Source organism: Saimiri boliviensis, chromosome 10 (genome assembly GCF_048565385.1).
Source record: "Saimiri boliviensis isolate mSaiBol1 chromosome 10, mSaiBol1.pri, whole genome shotgun sequence".
In the NCBI taxonomy this organism is placed as follows: Eukaryota; Metazoa; Chordata; class Mammalia; order Primates; family Cebidae; genus Saimiri; species Saimiri boliviensis.
Genome location: NC_133458.1, coordinates 115,663,108 through 115,687,323, shown reverse-complemented (window position 1 = coordinate 115,687,323; position 24,216 = coordinate 115,663,108). Strand labels below are relative to the sequence as shown.

The window sequence follows — 24,216 nt, the reverse complement described above, 5'->3', positions numbered from 1 at the left end:
GTCTTCAGTAAGTTATGTGTGTGTGTGTGTAGTGTATGTGTGTATATATATTATATATGTACATTATATGTATGCACACACTATACACACTATATATGTGCACACACGTGTTTGTGTAAAACACATAACTTTTACATGACCGATTTTCATAGTTTTTAAAATGCGTTTTACATAACCAATTTTCATAGTTTTTTTAAATTAGAGAAAACAAGAAAAAGGGTATATGATGTGCATGCATGGCAGAATGAAATTTAGTTACAGTGAATTGTTTCAAAGAAGTAAGAGAATAAAAAAAAAAAGTCAGCTTTTAAATGTGATCTCCATTATCAAAGTCAGCTGTCCTTAACCTTTTTGGCACCAGGGGCCAGTTTCATAGAAGACAGTGTTTCCATACGGAGTTGGGGGATGGTTTCAGGATGATTCAAGGACATTACATTTGTCATTAGATTCTCATAAAGAGAGCACAGCCGAGATTCCCCACACGCACAGTTCACAATAGGGTTCCTACTCCTATGAGAATCTAATGCTGCCTCTCAACTGACAGGAGGCAGAGCTCAAGCTGAAACGCTCCTTGCCTACTGCTCACCTCCTGCTGTTTGGGCCAGTTCATAACAGGCCATGGACCGTACCAGTTTGCGGACCCCTGGTCTAAGTAAAGTTAGGGACTTTCATGTCAATCTGTTTTCATGAATTTATGTTATTTTTGCATTTTTGAGGGCATAGTTTTCAGAAATAGTTGAATTAACTTTTAAATATATTCACTGTAAGTTTTGCCTTTAGTTATGTAACCTTTCAAATATTATTCCAAGGTTATTTTTCTATTATGCTAAAGGAATGACTAAATTGCTAACGTGGGAAATAAAATAAAGCATATCACTCTGGTGTTTTTTGCTTAGTAAGATATTGTGTGTTTTACAAATGGTTTTCTGAGTATTCCTAAGAGGAGAAATTCTGTAAATGTTTTCTTCAAGTTTAGTAGATTAACTTTACATGTATAAATGTACGTGCCCATGTTTCTGCTGAATTCCTAGGTCCCCGTTTTTGGCTTTTCTTTATTGATAGTGACCATTGTCTTTGCAGAGCTTCTCAGCATGGCCTCTGGAATGTCTTAAAATATGTGCAGTGTATATGGCAGATTCAAGATCAGCGGGAAGCTGCTTTAGAAAACTGAAACAATTGCAAGGCAACACTGGAACTTGATAACTAAGTTCTTAAAAATGACTGTATTTTGGAAATTCAGTAAAACAGTTTTGTGTCTAGAGAGCTCTAAGGATTCATTAAAAGCTTAAAACCAGGAGCACTCTACCCATACTTCTATAAAAAGAACTACCTGCAAGGTACTCAGTTAATTTAATTTAACTAAAAAAATTCAGTAAATGTTTATTGAGCATCTACCAAATAGTGCCAGATAACTCATGGCACTGAGCATATAGCCTGGGACAAAACAGATATTATTATGTATCAATAATGGACCAGTGGTTCCTGCTAAATTAGAAAGTTTACCTTAGGAGGCAATAAGCTTCTTGAGGGCATGACCTTGACATTTTCTGTGACCCTTTTTTCCTCAGCATTTAACAATACCTGGCACATTAATATACATTTAATGCTTATTGTTAATTATCCTTCATTACTGTTACTACATTTAATATGTGTTCGGTGCATGTACCCCAAAGCCACACAGCTTGTACTTGATGGAGCCAGAGTTTGAACTCAGTCTGTTGGCAACAGGAAAAACAGTGGCCACTTCTTGTGAGTGCACTCTGCACCAGGGCCTATGCTCAGGGCTTTATGCTCATCATCTTACTTCATTCTTTAGAAAGAGATATTATTATCCTATTTGTACTGATAAGGATTTTGCTTTTATTTTTTAAATGCTTTTATTTATTTATTTTTTAAATGGAGTCTTGCTCAGTCACCTAGGCTGGAGTGCAGTAGAGCGATCTTGACTCACTGCAACCTCTGCCTCCTGAGTTCAAGAGATTCTTCTGAGTAGCTGAGATTACAGGTGCACACCACCATGTCTGTCTAATTTTTTTTTTTTTTTTTTCTTTTTTTTTTTTTTTTTTTTTTTTTTAGTAGAGATGGGGTTTTGCTGTGTTGGCAAGGCTGGTCTCGAACTCCTGATCTAAGGTGATCCGCCTGCCTTGGCCTCCTAAAATGCTGGGATTACAGGCATGAGCCACCATGCCTGGCCACTAATGAGGATTCTGAGCCCTAGAGTACTTAAGTGCCTTGCCCAAGATCACCTGCTGGGTCCATCCCCTTCAAATCCTTCCAGTTTTCAAAGCCTTTGTATCAGTGGTGCCAGAGTATCCTTGGCTCCCTGCAATGGTGCAGCTCAGTTTATTAACTAATAGGACCACATGGTGCCATGTAATCCGTTTGGCTGATTTTCTTTCCCCACTGAAGTGACTCATTTGTTATACAGAATTGACCACATCAGCTAGTTATTTTAATGGTAAATCAAATAATGCTTTTCCTTTTTTGTCTCCAACTGCCAGGAACCTGGCTAAATTTGACACATCTAAATTATAATCCAAGATCAGCCACTTAGTAGTTGTGAAATCTTGGACAAGTGCTTAGCCCCTCTGGGTTTCTAACACCTTATCAGTAGAGACGAAGGTAATAATAATTCCTACCTAGTCTGATTAATGAGAGTATTAAATGAACAAAGCTTTAACTCCTAACACAATGCCTGACCCTTCAGAAGTTTTGTTGAGCAGCACCTGCTGTTATTACACTTGTCATTGTTTTTAACCTTAACATCTAATTTCAATATTATGTTTGTTCTCTACTCTTTACTAACCTCCCTGACCTACGTCATTTAACTTCTTTCTGGATAGGCAGAATTACTTACTTGCTCCTCACTGGATTTGCTCCTTTGTTAAGGAGCTTAAACTGTGTTATAAAAATTTGCATGACTGTTATTAAAAACCTCTCTTATTCTATACCCTCTCTGCCAATTACATGCATTTTTAATGCAGGTTCATTCATCTTTTTATTGCCAGCTCCTTCATTGTGCCTAGCATATAAGTGCTCTGTGGTGTTTGTTGTACTGAATGAATAGTTCATATTACTATTCACAGTGAATAGATAGGCCAGTTATCTTTTGTGCATTATTGCTAATGCCATTGGTGGTATTACTTTGATTTTGATATGTATAAATATAGTATAGTCTTTACAAATATCATTTGTGTATGTAATTTCATGTCTTTTCATTTGAGTATTCCTCTCTCACTTTCCATAAATATTTTCATGGGCTCTAGAAAGGGTATCGATTTTTATTTTTTGCATTTTTGTCTTGCTAGTCCTATATTACATTTTTTTTCTTTTGCCATTTCTGCCATAGGACTTTATAAAAAGACTTTCTTACTTTCACTTAAACTTTTATTTCCCACATTACTTTAAGGTATACATTTTACTCTTTCCCCCCATCATTAATACATTACCATTTGACTCTGTCATTAGGCTGTCAATCTGTAAAACGCTTGAGAAAGAGAGAGACCTTATTTTAAATAGGCCTGATACTTTGCTAAAGAGGTTGGCGCACTGTCTACAATTCTATTCTTGTCAAGAATAGGCTTTTGAATTTCAAGGAGAAGAAATGGAATTTAGAAGAGCCATGAAACCATGAAAGACCTAAGAAGGGTAAAATAAGTAAAATGAAGGAGGTAACAGTAAAAACGAAAGACATTGCCAAATGAACAAAATTCAGTACAACATTCTAGAGAAATTCCCTGCCATATATTGAAATAACTCAATATGTAACAAAGAATGCCCTAAATGGTCAGACCTAGCACCAAGGCATGAAACTCTTTAAGGCATGAAAATTTTAAGGGAAATTGTAGCAGTTGAATGTTAGAAAATGAAACATTTTTAATTTGAATTTCTAGGTGAAGTTGATAGAGGTTAGGGTGTTGGGGCCAGATGAGAAAAAAACAAGGAAATGTTTAGTTACCATTCTCCAAAAAATGTTATACCAATGGTGGTAACAGGTTGTTCCTTCATTTCCCATGAAGTTTAGAGGAGACAAATTTAATCATGTAGCAAAGTTAAGTGTCAAATGTGAAAGGGTAATGAAGCAGGAAAGATTTATGTTAGAATTCAGACAGACTTCCTGGGTTCTGAAATCCTCTAATATGTTACTAAGCAGAGCAGGATTCGCCCCACAAACAAGGCTGGAGAGTTTCCCAAGATTCCAAGTCATTAGGCAGGGTTTCCAGGGACAGCACTGCTACAGCCCGCATTGTTCTCTGGGATATTCTGACCTGATTCACAAAGAAAGCCTATGGAATCGTATGGACTTCACACTCTATATTAAAAGGTGGGTGGCAACCAAGCAGGGGAATATATCAGTTTCTTCTGAACATGGGGGCTCAGACCAGCCCCTCTGCGTAATAATTGTATGCATACTACAGCAAATGAGAAACTGCAGTTAAATTCCTCTGCCGAAACGTAAGAAGAATTTACATTTTTGCTTAAAACGGAATGTGTTTCATGCAAAGGCATTGATAAGGTTAAAGTTTCATATTGAAAATATCCTATATAGACAGCAGTCAGCATAGGGGTGGAGAAAGTACACTGCTTAAACTGCTTCCATGGAAAATTTCAATCAACTGTTAGCTTTTGCTTCACAAAACTTTGACATATGTCCCTTGACCTTTACCAACTACCCTTTCACGTTTGACACTTAACGTTTGCTACATGATTAAAATTCAGCGTTAATTAATTTCAGCACTATCAGTTAAGTTATATTTAGCTAAGAACACTCACTTTTGTCTTTCGTGAGTAGCACTGCAGTGTTATTACAAAGAGGTAGTCAGGAGGGCAACAGAGATACGAGGAGAGAAGAATGATTCAGTGTGCAGATAATTGTTTTGAGTGAAATTTAGCTCGGTATTTTTGTTCCTGTCCTCAGTAGAACTGAGATTTAGCACCTCGCGTTGGCATTTAGCCCCCACCCCCACATAGAAGGAAGCTGTGCGGGGCGGGTGCTGAGAACGAGCCACACCAGAATTAAATTATAGCACAATTCTAACACTGGCGAGAATTTTATCTGGCCAGCTCTTGAGTACAAACCTGGTGATCCCAAAAGAGAGAATCTCTGTGTGGTCTGTTATCATCCTCAATGAGAGAGGTTGACATTGTTTAAAGAGCATCACCCAAAAAGTGGTAACCATTCCCAAAGAAACCAGTGGCAGCCAGAATATTTAGCCGTAGCAAAACTAATTCTAAACTTAAAAAGTCACTCATGAAGTTGTCTTATTGGTGATTTGTTTTATGATGTGACAAAAAACTCACCAGAAATGAATAAAACCCAAGAAATTTGAGCTCTTTCTCTGAGTTTTGCAAAGTGAGAAAACATTTTTTATTAGTTTCTTTATTCCACGCTCTTTTGCTCTGCAAATAGATTATGGTAAGAAGGTAAAATATACAAATCTTGCTTTTACCTGAAGCTTAAAATGCTGTAGAACCATTATAACTGCCATTCTTTGGAATGCTGGCATAAAATTGTGGTCTGTAAGATTAATGTGCCACTGAAACACTTCTGTCCTTTAGATGCACGTACAGGACAGGAAGAGAGAGGTTCTCTGCCTGGTAGATAGCGCACGTGAAACACGATTTATATGTAAGATGCCCGTAAATGTCTAACTTAGGTTCTAGTAATAGATGTTGGATTCTTTGAGACAGTATACTCAGGTAGCCTCTAACTGTTTAAAAAAAACGAGCAAGAAAGAAAAAAGATTTTTGCATTTATATTTGTGTATCACAGAACATTTTGCCTCTAATAATTCAACACTTATGTCCCAGAATTTGGTTCTATGCCCTCAGCGCATCCATCACCTATAGTTAGAGGGCTCTTCAGATTTTGTCTTTTTGCCTCCCCCCAGGAAAACTTCCAGCCTTCATTTGCCAGGGATTTAAGTAGCTTTATTTCAGTAGTCAAGTGATTCAGCATCAAGTCACATTTCTCTAGTCGGGCACTGGTAGAATGTCCCTTCACTAATAACTGGCCTTAGATCTTAATCCCAAGCCAAGGCTACCTTATGTTCTTGATGGCACACTAGATACCTATCTCAGTCCCATTGCATGAGAACCTAATCAGGCCTCTGGGATGAAGGCCTCTGGCTTTTTTCTCCAGGATCCTGGAATCCTGTTTCTGAACTCTAGTCTTATGCTTAAGGTTTTGACTACCATGAAGAACGTTCCTGGTTCAGCTTTCCTGCGCACACCTCTGACCTGGGTCTCCTCTGGTTTTGCTGTCAACTGCTCATTTGCTTGTCACAGCAACCCTGAATCCTTCCACCTCCAGTAGTCACTGAGCCTTCTGAATACTCCGATTTATTCTTCAAAGTAGTCTGACTTCCCATACCTTCTGCTGAACAGATTTCCAGGAGCATGTGTGCCACCCCAGTGTGCTGTTCTGCTCGAGGTCCTGTTTCTTGACCTTGGCCAAATCCTATCATGAGATAATGCAGGAAAAGTCTGAGTTTTAATATTTGGGGAGCATTCATAGATGAAAGAGAGGAAATAATCTGCTATATTTAGGAGCAAATAAAAATTTTACGAGTGGGAAGGTCTTAACTGAAATGTTTGCTAGTCTGTGAATCCTCTAGTCTTTTTTGGCTTCATTTGATGTATTATAAGATGAAACATTATTTTTACCTCAAATATTTACTTTCAAATGAAAATTTTAAACATCTCTGTTTTGCCATATCTTTCTTTGATGTTGACTGAATAGATGGCTGTACCATACCTTGCAATTGAAGATGGGTTTATTTTGTAAATTATTTTTCTCTTTGTTTTTGCCTTTTCAGGTATTACACAATGGCCTTGTTATGGAGATGGAGCATCCGACTGTGGGGAAGATTTCCATCCCAGGTCTGAAAAGTTTTGGTATTTTTCTCTAATACCTTTCTTTACTAATTGTCCCATATAATGTTTACTACACATAGCTTATGATCTCCCAAACAACTTTCCGATACATAATCCAAATTTATAATGTTAGGTAAAAGGGGAATCCTAGAGCTACACTCACAGAAATGTATGCTGAGGCTACAACATTGTGTCTTAGCTCTGAGGAGTGTCAGTTTGCCACGATGACAAAAAATGCTTGCATTTCTTAATTCCATTTTGTGTAATCAGGTGCTCACAAAAGCACATCATGTAATTATCAACAGATTGATAGTCATAGGTATAGCCAATAATAAGAAACAGAGTGTGGTTCATATGAGAATTGGAAAGAAAGTCTTTCCAAATTGGCAAGATGTAACTGGAGTCTGAGGAAGTCTACTGACTGCTCAGGCCCGGACATTTTCTTTCAGAACTGTGGATTAAGGTATGGATCTTGGCTTTGCAGATTAAGGAACTAAATGTTTTCAGTACACCCAGAATAGACTGAATTTTTGTAAGTTGACTCATACTAAACCAACTCACCAGAAACCGCTGCCTAAGCCGAAATGCCAGCTTCTTCACTTGCAGAGGGAGCTCTCTTCTCAGCAGCCAGTAGCCTCATGCCTACTCTCAGAGCATCTTCTTAGGTTGTGCCTTTAAACTGCAGTGAGAGCTTCTGACCAATACATTTCCCCCACGCAGCCTTCATTTCTCTACTAATCGTAATATTACCTTTATCAGATCTGTTGTTTCTCTGTTCCAGGCATTGCTGGAAAACCCACATTCCAGCAAGGGAGTTCCACATTATTTGTTCATTGTGTCCATGTTTTCTAGACTATACACAAACCATGCACTTATTTTTTTTCTTCTGATGGAGGTTAATGGAATTAGCCAGGATATAACTTTTGTCATCGTTTTTCCCTAACACCATTTCCTGGTAATCGTGCTTGGAATTTAGGTATTTCCCAAACTCCTCAGTCATCTCAGTCAGGTGGCATAGAGCATTTGCTTCTATAAGTATCTGATCTCATTTATTGAAGGATTGTTGTTGTTAATTTTATCCTAAATAGAATCTAATTCTAAAATTTTGGGTCAGCTTTATAATAATCTCCCATAACCTACCATATAGTAACCACTGGCACATGAAAAGAGTAAGAAGAGGGAAGTGTGATGAATAAAGAAAGTTGAAGAGAAAATTCTGATGTTTAAGAACATAAGGAACATTATGCATGGATTAAGGACAGTAACTAAGAGAGCAGGTATAAGCAAATGACAGACTAGGGAAGTGTCATATGGTATAAAAAAGTGGTAGAAAAAATGATGGCAAAAGCTAAGAAGTTCATTAGTTCATTCACTCATCTATATTCCTGAGTATATACTATGTGCCAGGTACTGCTTTGGGTCCTAAAAATACAAAAATAAACCAGATAACTTCACCCCTTGCCACCTGGAGCTGATAATAGGAAGTCAGATGATACAACAACCAACGAATGTTTCTATAACTGTAAATTATGAGTACAAAAAAAGAAGAATGTGCTGTCATAGAGAATGATGGGGGTCAGGTCAGCCCGTCTGTAGTTTAGGTGATCGAAGAAAGTCTCTCTGAGAGGCTGACTTACAGTATGACACTGAAGGGCAAAAAGCACAGAGGACGAACATTTCCAGCAGAGCAAACAGCACAGGAGAAAGACCCCAAGGTGAGAAAGAGTAGGGTGTGTTCTAAGCCAGGAAGAAAGGTGGGGAAGTGGGGCAGGAAATGAGACTGGAGAGACAGAGCGAGCCTGGGGGCCCTGCTAAAGTTGGGTTTTCTCTCATTTTAAGCAGGGGAATAAAATGATACAATTTACAACTCAAAGCAAGGGGTCAAATTAGGAAGTGATTACAGGAGTTTAGGTGATAGTGTCTTAAATTAGAGTGATGGGAATAGAAATAAAGAGAAGGGGGTGGTCAAAATAAAAAATGTAATCATAGTGCTTTGAGTATTAGAAGACTTTAGAACACATCTGGTCTAGTACTTCTTGATATTTAAACAGCAAAACTGATTTTCCACATAAAGAATCCATAGCTAACATAGATGGAAGCAGAGTTGTGCTAATTGAAAGGTTAGCACTCATATTGTTTAGCTTTCTTTTTCTGCCCACCATGCTGTGGTCTTCCACACATCTCTTCTCAGAAGCCTGGGCCCTGAAGAACAATTCAAGAACAAGTGATCACTTAACCCCAGAAGTTTACAGATGGGGTTTTACAGGGATTGGTATCCCCAACACAGTAGAGAAAGGGTAAGCATTTGAAAGTCAATATGATTTTCAGCATGATAAGGAGGAAAAAAGTGTCAGTGGCCAATCTAGAATGAAGTCAGTGGATGTAACACTCTTTCAATCAATCAGGCATTAATTTGCTGACTTTCATAGTAAATAAATGAAATCTACATCTCAGGAAGAGGGAAATATTATTTTCAGATTACTAGAAGGGAAGAATATTTCTTTTGCTCACTTTAATTTATAAATGTATCAGGTAGTCGTTGTCACAAGAATGCTGTGTAAGAAATAACCTAAAATTCTTAATGGTTTTCAAACATAAGCATTTATTTATCCCATGCACATGGATTAGCTGGGAGGTTTCATATAGGTTGGACTCAGCTCGGTAGCTTTGTTTCTAGTTCCAGGACTGGACAGGGTTAGCTCCTGTCTGGGCTTGGAGCCATTTCCAATCCATGTGTCTCTTCTACTGTTCTGATGGTCACAGCTACAGAACATCAGGGCAAAGAGGAACCACAGTGCCACGTAAGATGTTGGTATACAGCTAGCAAACCCTACTGCCTGCATCTTACTGATCAAAGCAAGTTTTATTTTCTTTAATTAATTTTTTTGAGACAGAGTCTCACTCTGTCGCTCGGGCTGGAGTGCAGTGGTACAATCTCAGCTCAGTGAAACCTCCAACTCCCAGGTTCAAGTGATTCTCTTGCCTCAGCCGCCTGAGTAGCTGAGACTACAGGGATGAACCACCACACCCGGCTAATTTCTGTATTTTCGGTAGAGACGGGGTTTAACCATGTTGGCTAGGCTGGTCTCAAATTCCTGACCTCAGGTGATCCATTCGCCTCAGCCTCCCAAAGTACTGGGATTACAGATGTAACCCACACCTGGCTAATTTCTGTATTTTTAGTAGAGATGGGTTTTAACCATGTTAGCCAGGCTGGTCTCAAATTCCTGACCTCAGGTTATCCATTCACCTCAGCCTCCCAAAGTGCTGGGATTACAGATGTCAGACACTGTGCCCAGCCAAAAGCAAGATTTAGGCTGTACCCAGAAGGGTGGGAAAATACATGTGACCTTTCTGAGAGAAATTTCAAAGTTACATGGTGAAGGAAGTGGGCACAGCAAGAAGTAAATAATTGGAGTAAAAAATTCAGTTGATCACAATAGAGTTCTCAGATCTATAGCAATTTCTTTCTTTCTTTTTTTTTTTGTCTCCCTTTGGAAAATTCTATTTTTGTTTAATGTTTATAGGGCTTAGTCATCTTGTTATCTTGTATTCTTTCTATAGAATTATCAATATGGGAATTCCCAGATTTGAGATTATATGGATGAGTCTAGTTTATGTTCAGAATTTGAATCTGAGTGTTTTTTGAGGGCAGCACATGTGGATTCCTCATGAGAGGGGAATGACAATTCTGCCTATAGATATCAGATAAAAAGAGGCTATTATATCTCCTAATTCAGTGTATCTCAATAAGAGGTTACATAGGCAGGACAAGAGTTATTAAATGCAAAAGGTATTTATCAGTAAGTAAATTTAATATTTGTCTGTGGATTCTACCTGCCCTTCATTTTATTTAACTATGGTAGTTCTGCCTTTCTTTGTTGGGGATGTCTCCACTGGGAAACTCATAAATGCTTTAGAAATAACTCAGATTTCCTCACAATATCTCAATGTGGTAAGTCTGCCAAAACAAGAAACGCAGGCTGGAATTAAAGGTGACTTTTACAACACTATTTTCTAGTTAACTAGTGGAGACACATTTTGAATTGCTAAACATAGTTCTGTAGATTTACACATACATATCTACATCTTCATGTTTGCAGTGAAGATGTAGATATGTATTGCATTATTAGCATTACCATCTTACTAGCATTGAACTTCTTGCAACCAGTACTGAATTTTCTATATATCACACTAATTTGCCTGAAGCACTTTCTATTTTAGTCATTACCAGAAACTTGTCTTCTAAAAACAGCAGTAAAATCATGTGATATTTATGTAGCCTTCTTTAGAGGTGTATAAATTTACATAGCATTCCTTCAGATGACAGCTTATTGATTAATACATTAAAGATACTGGTCAACCCATGTTTAATATACTTTGGGCAAGGATGAGAATTTATTTACCTCTTATAAATCCCTCTTGGCTACTTAAAGAAAATAATTATTTCAGCCATTGAGTATATTGTTTCAATCTTTGTAATCATTACTATTACTAAAATAATAAGTAGTATGATCTAAACTATTTCCTTTATTAATTATATCTATTGCAAATACTCCCTTTCAATCATCTTCAACCTATAATAAAGAATTAGGAAAGAAATGTAATTTGTGTTTACAGATGACATAGTTAAAGCATGCAAACTAGTTAAGCTCATGAATTATCTCTAAGTATGAGTTTTAGTTATGCTAATGCTATTTTTCTTTATTTAGTATATTATTCATTAAGTTACTCTCTCATTGAACTTTAAAGCCTATTATACAGTTAAAAGTGAAGAGAGACAAGGAGAAATGAACTATCAATGGGCTTATAAGTGAGAACAGGTATCACGTGTCTCCTTGCCAGACTCCAATGTTCTCACGTTTTAAGAGCCCTCAGTGAGGGGAGTGGTTGTTAGTTTGAACTCACTATTAGCTTAAGGATAGAGGTGTTGGCATGGTAGGCACAATATACTAATTTGCTCTTAATTAATTAATATAACCTATATTGAGCACTAAAACCTCAAATGTTCCCTCCCCTTCCCCCCCACAACTAACCTAACTAAATTTACTGTGTCTGGTACACTACATAAGCTCCAGAGAGAAAACTAGACAGGACCAGACCCTTATGGAGCTAATGCTTTGCCAGAGAAACAGGCATAAATAATAAACATGGTAAAGTAGGTTGAGTGTTTTCTTGGAGACTCAGAGGCTACAGTTTGAGGCTTTGGGAGCACATACCAGGGAGACCTCACCTAGTGTGTGGGCTGAAGGAAGGTTTCTCTGAAAAGGGAAGTGTATACTTAACCTTCATTGTGTAACCACATGCAAAAACAGTATCAATGTTGAATCTGTGAATGATTTTCCATTTACTGTGATGTGCTACTGTAAGTATACCTCTTTAATTACCAGGTCTCTTTGATGACATATTTAAATTTGTGTACATTATTGTATATAGATTAAAATGTTTTCACAATAAAATGTGAGCAAATAGTTTTTTAATAGATGCAATGATCCTATGATATATCGATAGTGCCAATGATTCTTCAATTAAATTATATAATGTAAAAAAAATGCAATACACTCACGTTGTTCCTGTATCGCACCCTGGAGGAGCAGAGAAACTGCTCCAGTGGAAAAATAGGAAGGGGGCAAGCTCACAGTGACCCCAGAGAGGGAGCCAGAGGCCAGATGAATAAGTTCTAAAATAGAGATAATAATTACATTAAATGCAAATCAAAAGAATTCAAAGATGTCTATGCTGGGGTCCCTGAGATTCCTACTGTCTGAGGAGTGAGTGTAGGACTTGGAAGTGGAGCTTGAATAGACACCACTGGTTTAGCAGACGTTCTCATGGATTGATTTTAGGGGTAATTGCTATCTCTGTTAAAGACTTTTGTAAAACTCATAGTGTCCTAAATTTTAAACTGTGAAATTGATAGAAATGTGTATTTGTTAATTATAGTAATTTTAAAAAGCACATTAAAGTTGACACCTGAGCATCTCTGCAATGGAAGATTGGCCGTTACGTAAACTTCACCTAATTTGTGACTTTAGTGGGAAGATCCTGCATAAGTTATTACCATTCCAAAGGATGGCCAGTTTCCACTAAGCCATTCACATTTGCATCTTCTTCTTGCAATGACACCAGGCTTTGGCCTTTGAGTCACAGTGCAGCATACCGTCCTTGCATGTACTGTGGAGGTGCCACGTTAGCATTGGTGCTGAACGCCAAACTTCAAAGGATGTCACTAGAATAGAATTTGATGTGTAGCTCTGCAGTTTCTCACCATAAACTTTTTCAGATACATCTGTGAATGTGCATTGCAGTCATTTGATTCTAGTTGAACTTCTGGGAAGTGTTTCAGTGGTGAGTGTCTGCGTTGTGAAGGAGAAGCAGTCTTTCATACATGCAAAAGGATTAGAAATTGAATTACTTCTGCCTGCCGTTCCCTTGATCTGTGTTTTTTCAGAAAGCAGCTCCAAGTTATTCAATATATTTTCTCCATAGTATTTTAATATTCACATTTGGAACCTGCAGTAATTTTAAACTAGTGGGTGTTAGATGCAGAAATAGTAGTCACGACCATGCATTAGTGTAGTTTTAATCAAATTATTAGAATATTGATGTTTGGATTTTAAGGTGAATTTTTATAAAGTTGAATGTACTTCTCTATTTTACTATCTGACATATTTTATTTCTGAATGTTTTGCAAGATGTTTTATAACTAATGATCTAAAACACGTCTCTGGGTTTGAGATATTATACCTTCAAAAGCTCCTGGAGGGCAAAAATGTCCTAATTTGAAGTCTAACCAGCACCCTCTATGCCATCTAGGTACTCAACGTTTTCTGGATGATGATTATAATAGAAAACTATTAAATAATCAAAAACATGATTTATGATTCATTTATTCAGTATTCATTTTTTATTAATGGACTGGCTACCTGCAGAAGCTCTCAGATAATGATTTATTTTACTTATTTAGTTTGTTTTCAGTTTGAAGCCCATACAGTAAATGGAGTAACTGCCTTGTGTTTTCCATGTGTTACAATTCTGCCTTTTCTATGATACACAAGACTTTGCCTTACCCTGTTACTTTTAGCTTTCTTTCTTCCCTTTAGGTAGAAAATTAGATCATGTTTCTGAAATCACATGTCCTCAAAGTGCAGTTAAATTTCTATAATGGATAACAGCAATGGGAAAAGCTGTCACAAATCTCACTGGGGAAAAAGAAAAATTAAGAGGAACCAAAGTTTCAGCATATATCTCTCCATAAAGTTTAAGTATGCTGATGTTCATAAGGAATTCTATGTAAAACCAATGTGAGAATGAAAGGTGAGATAAGTTATTTCTTCCAGGTAGAAAGGCCTTTCGGATGACAACAGGAAAAGTGTGTAAAGTTTTCATGTTTTGTGTAGTGCATAATCTATCTTCTAGAAAGAGCATACTCCTTTAGGGACCAGGTTAAGCTGCAAAAAGAGGAAAGAGATGAAAGGAAATTTCTATAGTCTGTCAACAAAATGAGAGAAAGCTGGCAGGAAAGTGAATTTTCAAATAGACTAGCTAAGGTACTTCCCAAAGTCCTCAATTATTATTATTATTATATTTTTTACCATTATGAAATCCTTAACCCATAGCAGGGTACTGAGAGTGAAATCAGTGTATCTCAGGTGATTTGCCACTTAGTGCCTGCAGTCTTCTCTGGAAGTCCTGTAACAATAAGATGGGATAGTAGACATTGTTACTGTTCTGTAAGAAATGAATAGCACAGTAATTTTCCTTCCTGGGAGAGCAGGGAAGAAACAAAAAATACGTGAATTGCATCCCCAGGAGTATCTTTCATTCAGGCACCAGAGAAGCTCCCCAAGCCAAGTTACTGTCACTTATACAACTCAGGGATCTCCATCAACTATGCTTATCTGTGGCATGAGGAAGAAATATTTTGTGAGACCTGGGCTTTCATGCTCTGGAAATTCTTGTTTCTGTTAGCTGGGACTTGGAAAGCTGCCAAGAACTCAGTTGTTCCTTTGCAACATATCCTCATCAACCTAGACCCTAGTGGGTTTCCTGATACATGAATGTGTCTAACAGACAAGAAACTCTTATTGCAAATTGGCACTAAGTTATCAATGATTTCCTGGGTTGCAGAGTAAATTTTCACTACTAGGAAGTCATATTTATGCTCAAGAATTTTCCTGGGGGAATATTTAATTGGACTTACACGTTCTTTGGAATTTTTTCCGGTATCTCTGTGCAGAATGATCCTTCAGATTAGAGGTATGTTTTAAATAATCTGAGTGGACCACTGAATGTTAAACATTCAAATCAAAACAAAAGCAAAACAAAAATAAAAAACCACAGGAAGAGTGGAAGGCTAAATGATGGTATACCATTTTTGTGATTGTGTCAGAAGATGTATCAGAAATTTTCATCAGTTCTTGATTGTGTTCCTGGTATATTAGCTGCAGCCAACCTTCATTGAGTACCCAAAGAAGTCTTCCTGGATCAACTTTAAGTACCGACTTTATGGTGAGCTTTTAGGGGATAAATTAAATTACTCAAATTTAATTAGACATGTAAACTGATTGGAGAAGTAAAAACAAATACCTTACAATAGCTAAATACAAAAGTTTTAAAATTATCTTCCAATTTGGACTTCAATGTCATGACTTCAGCTTGATGAATTAAGAAGTGACATCATCTTTGCCTCCAAGTGGCTTCAGCTAGGAGTGAATTGCTTGGCTTTGTTGCTGGGTGTATTCATGGCTGGACAGGAAGTCATTTTAATCCTTTGTCAAAGAGGAGTGGCTTTGCTTTCCTTCAGCATTACCAAGAAGGGATTCTGTGCATGAAGAGATAAATTGGGCTGAATTTCATGGAATTTTCTTTTTTTGATATCAGACCTTAAGATGTCAAGAAGTATTCTGATTAAGAAGACTTAGTCAGATAAAATATTAATGGAGCAAGCCATCTTTTTATTTAAAAGGATCCTAATTTAATTTTGACTAAGCACACAATGCACACAATGTTACATTAATATTAAAAAGATGTTGGTGGAGATAAAGAAATGGTAGTAAAGGGGTTAAAGAAAAGCCTCCAGATGTCCTACTATAATCAAGAGAAAATGTACAATATCCCATTTTTCATATCACCCCCAAACCTTCAGGATTTGGGCTCACTGAGCTAGGTCTGTGAGCCTTATTGCTTTCTCCTCAGCTGGAGTGAATCCTATTTGTCCTGTATGTATCAGCTTTATTGAAATCATGTCTTCGTGTTTCATATCTTTATCTGGGCATGGCATTAACAGTCAGTGTGTCTCTGGATTCCTTCTTTAAGCAACATGTTCTAACACCACATAGGAAGCGGGGCCTGAGGGACCTGGAAATGCTTCTCTAATTTGCCTTTTATCCGAATATTGTATAAGTCAGAGAGGGCTGTGTGCCCCTTAGAGTGGGTTGCCAATTAGTCTAACCTACTTATAACCCTTGTGTCTGTTTGAAGTGTTCTTAAGAGCTCTAAATCCCGGGTTATTTCAAGAAGCCATAGCTTTTCAAACAGTTAAGCAAAAACCAAATTTTAATCAAATTAAAAATGAACAAAATTAATAACAGGACACTTTGGGCATTTGAGGTGGGGATGTGGTGAAATGAAAGTGTACCAAGAAGATGCTGAAGCCACAAAAAGTTAGAGAAGCACTACCCTCCCTAGACTTAATGAATATCAACAACAAAGACTAATTCTGCTTTCTCTTTGTTGCTGGGCCTTCAAGTTCATGTGTGACCTTAAATAACTGACTTCAGCTTCTAGCGCTTTGTTTCTTGTTCTAACAGGATTAGTCTTTTCATCCTTTTAATTTAATGGAAAAATGCACTTCACTGTGCTGCATATAACTATATCTTGTGAATAGGTTGTAATGTCATAGTTGCTGTGAAGCATTCAAATTTGAGAGGAGGGAATGTATGTAAATAAACATCTGGTTAGTACTTCTGTATATGTGGTATGTATATGAATACTTTATGTACATCATTTGTTTCTTCTCCAGGACAATTCAGTAAGCCATATTACTATGTCCATTTTACAGATGAGAAAATGCAGATTCACTGAATGTTGCTACACCAACCAATGTTAGTGTTGCAATTCAAACCCAGCCCTGAGTATATTTTAAATCTATTCTCTTTTCTTTATTTACCATTATCTCCTAAAATTGAGTCAAAAAGGGAAGTTGAACTATTGAGTTTTTTTTTTTTTAACCTTATTTACATTAGTCTCTAATTGAAAGGCTGCTGGATATATTTTAAATGTTTTATTTGAAAATCAGTCTGGAAATTTATTTAAATAATATTTACATGTTAAGGATTTAAAGTTAGATTCAGCCTATCTATGTTGAGATTACCTATTTTAGGATTACATTTTTCTTTTTGCTTTTTACAAAGTTTGTAATTGTTTTTCTATTAAAAAAAAAAAAAAGAAGAAGGAGCAGGCATCAGAAAATGTATTGTTAGGCCATTTTGATATTCTCAAGAGTATATAAGTGTAAATGCACCAAACATGTGGACTACATTTCCCCCTACTTGTACTGTTTTCACACATTAACAGAAATACTTTTTGGAAGGGGAATAAAGGAAACATGTTTGGGTTATATATGCAGATTTCAATCATCAAAAGACCCAAGATATTAAGCTGCCTCCTGGAATCACCCAGAATTTTTGTCTTTCCAGTGATCTCTGTGGCCATGGTGCTGTGTGGGCAAATTTCCTCTTGCTTACCTGGGGCTGGTTTTATTTCAAAGTTAGAGCTCAATTCCTTCAAGCAGCATTAATTAAACAGCAAACAATGTTGTGTTGGTATAATAGAACTAAGATGATTTTTCTTCCCCAAGCATGTGGTTGATTCTATGGCCAGAAAAATTTAAAAATAAATTAGTGACAAATACTGTGTAATTTCATATAAGGTATCTAGAGTAGTCAAGGTCATAGATGCAGAAAGTAGACTATTGGTTGTCAGGGGCTAGAGGGAGAAGGGTATGGGGAGTTAGTGTTTACAGAGTTTCACTTTGGGAAGATGACAAAGTTCTGGAGATGGATGGCAGTGAAATTGCACAACAATGTAAATGTCCTTAGTGCCACTAAAGTGTGCACTTAAAAATATGGCCAAAATGGTAAATTTCTTGCTATACATATTTTCAGCTATAATAAAAACATGATTTGTAAAAAATTAATTAACTTCTATGATGTTTTCATGTGTACATGTAGGATGTATGTGTGGTGTGCATACAAAACAGGCTAGAATGGAGAGCATGTAGGTTTAGTCACTGAGTCCTGAGCTCAAAGCCTGGTTTTGCAATTTGTGCTTGGATATAATTGACACCCTATCTCATGTGTTTCAGGGGCAGCTTTCTTATCTGTAACAGGAAGAGCAAATACTGCAACTCACAATAATTAAATAATAATATATGTCCAGTGCTCAGCACATAGAAGAAATTACATGGAAACACAGTATAGATAGTTAATAAACTCATGTCTTCATCTACAGTAACAAGTAGTCTTGGGGAAAAATAAAACTAGCCACGTGATTAATTTTCAACCATTAAACCTTGAAACAATCACTCATATTTCTTTCAGGAATACACTAAAACAAGTCACTCTTTTCTTTAACAAATATTTATCTAGTGTTTATACAGTGCCAAGTCCTGGCTGACAATAAGCAATGTGTAGTGGGGCATGAGACAGTGATCAATCCAATAAGACACTGTGTGGACTGTGAGATCCTGGGACTGTCACTGCCAGATGTGTGCAAGGCCAAGTTGACCCCTTTGTCTGTTTTCCAGATAGGAGCTCTTGGATAAATATTTTGTGCGTAAAGCCAGTGGAGACCATGCAGTGTGAAAGCCTCCTCCAAAGTAATTGTTTTCAGACAGACCATGCAGGTGAAAATAATGCAGAGGTCATAGATGAGACTGTAACAGCTTGTTTAGGGGAAGTTAGAGAGGGGTCCATGATAGAACATATCCTAAATGTTCCCTGCCTAGAGGATCCTAGTTTGCTGGAATGCTAATAGTTGCCCCACCACAAAATGACCCTTTTGTCAAACAACTTTGGGAAACCTGCATTAAGCAAAGGTCAGTGAGTTTTCTTTATTTTGATATTTCTCAGAAGCATTGATAGCTTAAGATGTGTTTGCCTCTCTAAGAGGGAGATACTGAAGACCATCTTTCCTGAAGTTATTTGACAGCAGAGCCCTTTTTCCCCCAGATCGCTTATTAAGATCCTGTGGAAAAGTGATTTGTGGGTCACCCCACTAGGAACATGTGTCCCTTGGAGCCACATGAGACAAATTGTAATGGTCATTTATTGAAGAAATTGGCTGGATTATGCTAACAAAGGAAGAGGAAATCAAATAAGAAAACTGACCGTCCTCCAAGGGTCAGGATTTTCTCTTGTTTTTTTTTTTTTTTTTTTTTTTTTTAGCTCAAAGGAGCAATGGTCTCGAGGAATGTCAGAATTGGGTTCTTTCTGCTGTGAGAGCTGAACACCCATGAACACTGGGCAGGAGAGGGTGGGCCAGGAGCATGTCCTGGAGAGCTGGTGTGGCTAAGAGACCTCCAGTGGGGGGTGGTGATCTCAATCCTAGCAGGCTCAGCCCCCACCAGAAGCGCCTCATTTGACAAGGGAAGGTATTAATAATGGAATGGATTGAGGGCAACACTGACGTGCAGATCAGGAATAGCTCACACGGTGATGCTCTTGCACTAGAAGCAAAAACTATCCTGGGATCTAAAGAAATCACTTAAGAAGAAAACATTTCCTCTTCATTGAGCCTCAGTAAAGCTGCACAAGGAGAATTCTGCACAATTGTTCGTACTCTAGCTTAGAAAATGGAGTTGATTAAGTGGAAGGAAACTTTAAAAATGTGACAAAGATGATGAGGTGATTAAGGGGTAGGTTTTAAGTAGCAAGATGTGGGGAATTTAAGATGTATGACTAGTAGCAGTGACAGTGAGGTTTATGATAGCTGCCTATAAATACCCAATTAATTGCCTAATGTGGCAAATGAGAAGAAACAGGCTTTTACCACCAAAAGGGAAACTTGAAATATATTAGGGAAACAGTATTTAACAGTAGGGGTGATTTGGCTGCCATGATATGGAGAAATCAGTGGTGTTATTTGGGTAAAGACTCAGGAAGGTACTTTTCTTCCTGATAACATCCTGGTGTCAACAGATTATTTTTCTTTTAAAAAAGATGCATACATTTTCATGTTTCTTAGGAGCAGAAATTGAAGAATAGAGGATACTAATTTGCCGTAGTTCAAGGTTGCCTCAAGCCTCCAAACGTATTTTCCCCCAGGCTGAATTATAGTAATATCTTTGATGGGAAGAAGCATAAAACAATTCTTAATTCTTTTTTTTTTTTTTTTTCCGGAGATGGAGTCTCACTCTGTTGCCCAGGCTGGAATGCAGGGCAGAATCTCAGCTCACTGAAACCTCTCCCTCCCAAGTTCAAGCAATTCTCCTGCCTCAGCCTCCTCAGTAGCTGAGATTATAAGCACCTGCCACCATGCCCAGATAATTTTTGTATTTGTTTTTAGTAGAGATGGGGTTTTACCATGTTGGCCAGGCTGGTCTTGAACTCCTGACCTCATCCCTCCACCTCGGCCTCCCAAAGTGCTGGGATAACAGGCATGAACCATCCCTCCCAGCCAGCACAAAACAATTCTATGCATTGTATTGCACTGTATGTGAAGCTACACCTGATGGTGTAAGCTACCGTAAGACCAGTTACTGTAGCATGCACCTGATAACACTTGCTAACACTTAGTGAACCTGAATATGAATTAGGTGCTTTATGCAGTAGTATTTAATCAACACGTAGACTCTGAGTGTGATATTAGAGCCCCCATTTCACAGATGAGCAAACTCAGCCTCAGATAAATTAATAGTCCGAGAAAGTTCACTTAACTAGAAAGTCATAGAGTCAGACTTTGCATTCACTTCTGAGTTACTCAGAAATCCATGCCCTTTTATTGCGATGCTATACTGCCTCCTGAAGGCATTTTTTGATCACCTCCTTTATAAACTTTAGCCTTAGTTTATATGAAGCACTCCTGAGAGTGAAATGGTTTGCTCATGTTTGACAGTGGGTGGTCACTAAGGGTGTTACTCACGCTTGACACAGATAATATTGTGGCATGGCTTCAGCAAGCAGTTTACCCAGGATTGCACAGAGAATGAGATTGGCCAGGCTAGAGGGAAGGGCAGTTGGCTCCAGCTCACTGAACATTCATATGGTATATGGAGGAGCGCTGCCAGATCTCAAAAACAGCATCCAGATTTGATTATAACTTCTCTTCGTGGTCTTTGAAGCTTTCTTTGTGTTATTTCTTCCCTTCACTTGTGGAGTTTGGATCTATTTTCACATAAACAAATGATTCCTCCTTTCTGAGCACTTCATTGTTGGTGGCATTGTGGAATGTCCCAGGAAGGGGGAAATGGGGCCAATTAGAAAGGAGAAATTCTTCTTCGGCTTGTATGTTTATATGAAAATGCCAAAGCCACCAGCTGTTGCAGCAGCAGGCCTAGGGTAAAGCTCTTCCCCAACTGTCCTGCATCATCTCTACAGCAGAGGGAGGCCATTTCAGTAGGCCTGATTAGAAAGTGGAAAATAAAGAAGCACCCCCACCAAAGAAAAGTGTGATCCTCTGTTCATGAGTTGTATAGCAAACTTTGGAAATAAACACTTAAGTAGACTTTTTATTTCTTCAAGAAGTTCCCAAATATGAGCATGAAATTGAAAACTCAAATTCCAGCCATTCTCTATTAAATACCTTACCTCAGCTCACCACTGAGGAGTTTGTTCCTTGAGTAGAGAGACTGTAGATTGAAAAAAAATCATTTAACATTTCTATTTATGGGACATTTGAGACGAACAGCCCATCAGTGTTACTGTTACCTCATTCACCTTTTTTAGCCATCAGGACTGACTGCTTATGTCTTTTACATTCATGGGACACATTTCAAATCTGAGGAATTCAGTTCCATAGCAGGACTTTAGCAGATATGATATATGTCATCTTATTTGGCTATCTTCTTAATGCTTTCTTCTCTTCTTAAAAAAAAATATATAAATGGTATATTAGTACTGATGGAAAAAGCAGACCTGGCAGGAAGGTTAAAAAAATTAGTGACTTAAACAATTATTCTGGAATCAATTCAAGAGAGTAGGGTGGAGTAGAGTCTGAAACCAAATAATATAATCCCAAAGATTACATTTTTTAAATGAAGCTTAACTGGGGCTGTTTTACTGCATTGTACTAGCTGAGGTGTTTTCCCTGTCAGCCTTCCCAATAGAGGTAGTTCCAATCCTGTTTCATCTCTCTGCTACCTAGTGTACAAGGTAAGCTGTCAATTTCTTGGAGAGGAGCAAGATCACAGCTGGGACTCAAATGTAGTTAAAGCAGGCCACAGGTAAGGGCTGTAGTGTTCTTTCTGTGGTGTGGAGGGGCATCTTTCTCTAGTATTCCAGTCCCAGAGTTTCTTTGTGCTTATGTTATCTCAAGTTATAATCAGAATGGCATAATGGGGTTTCATTATCTCCTTTGTCAGTGTATAGCAATAGAGTCCCTACATTCTCAGAATATGTGACATTTGATTTTATATTTGGCATTTTAGATTCAACGAGATTTAACAACAGTTTTTATTAGTTAATTTCTCTTTGTAGTGAATTACAGATAATTTTTTTTCGGATCCTTTTTCTCCTAAATCTTTAGTTGTGAAATTTTCCAGTAAGACAAATACAAAGAGCTGTCATATAAATACATTTGGTCTTAAATCAGATTAGAACTGTGGACTCTCCAAACCAGAGGTTCTCCTTCCAGTTGAAATACCAAGATATTTTCTATGGAATTGGATTCTCTTCATTAAAAAAAAAAAATCTAAACTATATAAACAAAAAAATGGCTTGAAAATGCTTCTTGGTCTCTTTATGTTCAAACTCCTTCCTGGAATCCAAAGAGCTTGATATAAATGCTTTCAGGGACATGCCATTAAAAAAAACCCCAAACTGTGTTTTTCTTCTGAAATAAAAAATAACCAACTATTATAAAGTCATCTATTCGACTTTAATGATTTGGGTATTCATGGAGCTGAAAGAAAAATGAGCTATTTAGAATAAGAGGTTTCTAAACCTATATACATGGCCAGTTATGTTCTTCTTTATCTTTTAAGTTTTCTTTGTCCTTATGTAGAGGGTTTAGGAGGTAATCATAAAGAAAACTAAAAGAAGGCCCATATAGGGGGAAAAATCTGGAATTCATGAGTTAAAAAAAAAGTAGAGGAGATACTCATATTTGAGCAGTTTCTGAAGTAGTCTAAATCCTTCACCCAGTCAACCAGGGTACCTTCTTTCAGATGGAGGAAAATCCTCTCACGACATAGCCTCTTCCTGTTCTTTTCTTGAATATCAAGCATCACCCTCTAAGTTTTCAGCCATGTATTTTCTTTGGACTACTCTTCTTTACCTTTATTAAATGCTTCACATACACGAAAGGAAATGTCAACATTCAACCTTTCATGTGAGGTGGGAAAAGGCAAAAGTTATTTCGGTGCTCTCCTATTTAAACACAATGGAAATCTGTTATAATTTTTCATGCTTGAATTCCAATACATAGTTGAAACCATGAACGCTTCAAAAATATAGACAAAGTGATACATATAGTCTATATACAAGTCCTGTTGTCAATCCTGATGTAACTAAATTCAACCTTAAATCTTTATTTATTTATTTATTTATTTATTTATTTATTTATTTATTTATTTTGAGACAGGGTCTCATTCTGTTGCCCAAGCTGGACTGCAGTGGTGTGATCTCTGCTCACTGCAACCTTTACCTCCTGGGTTCAAGCAATTTTTCTACCTCAGGCTCCCAGGAGGCTGGGATTACAGAGATGTTTCACCACGCCCAACTAATTTTGTATTTTTAGTAGAGATAAGGTTTCACCATGTTGAGTAGGCTGGTCTCAAACTCCTGACCTCGGGTTATCCATCCACCTCGGCCTCCCAAAGTGCTGGAAAAATCTTCATTTAATATATGGATATGCCTGTTTTTCTCCCCCCCCCAAAAAAAATTTAATTCCTGCAAGTCCTGTCAATTTAGTTTTTTTCTAATGTAAGTTGTAAATTTCAATATGTCAGTATGTTACTAAGAATTACGCTTTGAAGCAAATAATTTTTTCCTGCAACACTCTGTTAGGGTATGTATAGAGAACTTCTGGAGTACTTGAAAATCAACCAGTAACTAGTGTTTTTTTTCAGATTTTAGCAAAAATGCATATTTTTCATATAAGCAAGCCAATCTTATCCTC

General features: G+C 37.4%; 1 protein-coding gene across 11 annotated transcripts in view; it reads left to right on the top strand.

Annotated features, from left to right (window-relative positions):
• SUGCT (succinyl-CoA:glutarate-CoA transferase) overlaps positions 1-24,216 on the top strand; it is an 858,466-nt gene that overhangs the window by 564,396 nt on the left and 269,854 nt on the right. For all 11 annotated transcript variants that reach the window (XR_012512230.1, XR_012512232.1, XR_012512231.1 and 8 more), the window contains one exon: positions 6,819-6,882. Coding sequence is in view for 5 of the 11 variants with exons in the window: in XM_074379788.1 (XP_074235889.1) it covers positions 6,819-6,882 (64 nt within the window). In the remaining 6 variants the exon portion in view is untranslated. The remainder of the gene's footprint in view (positions 1-6,818; positions 6,883-24,216) is intronic.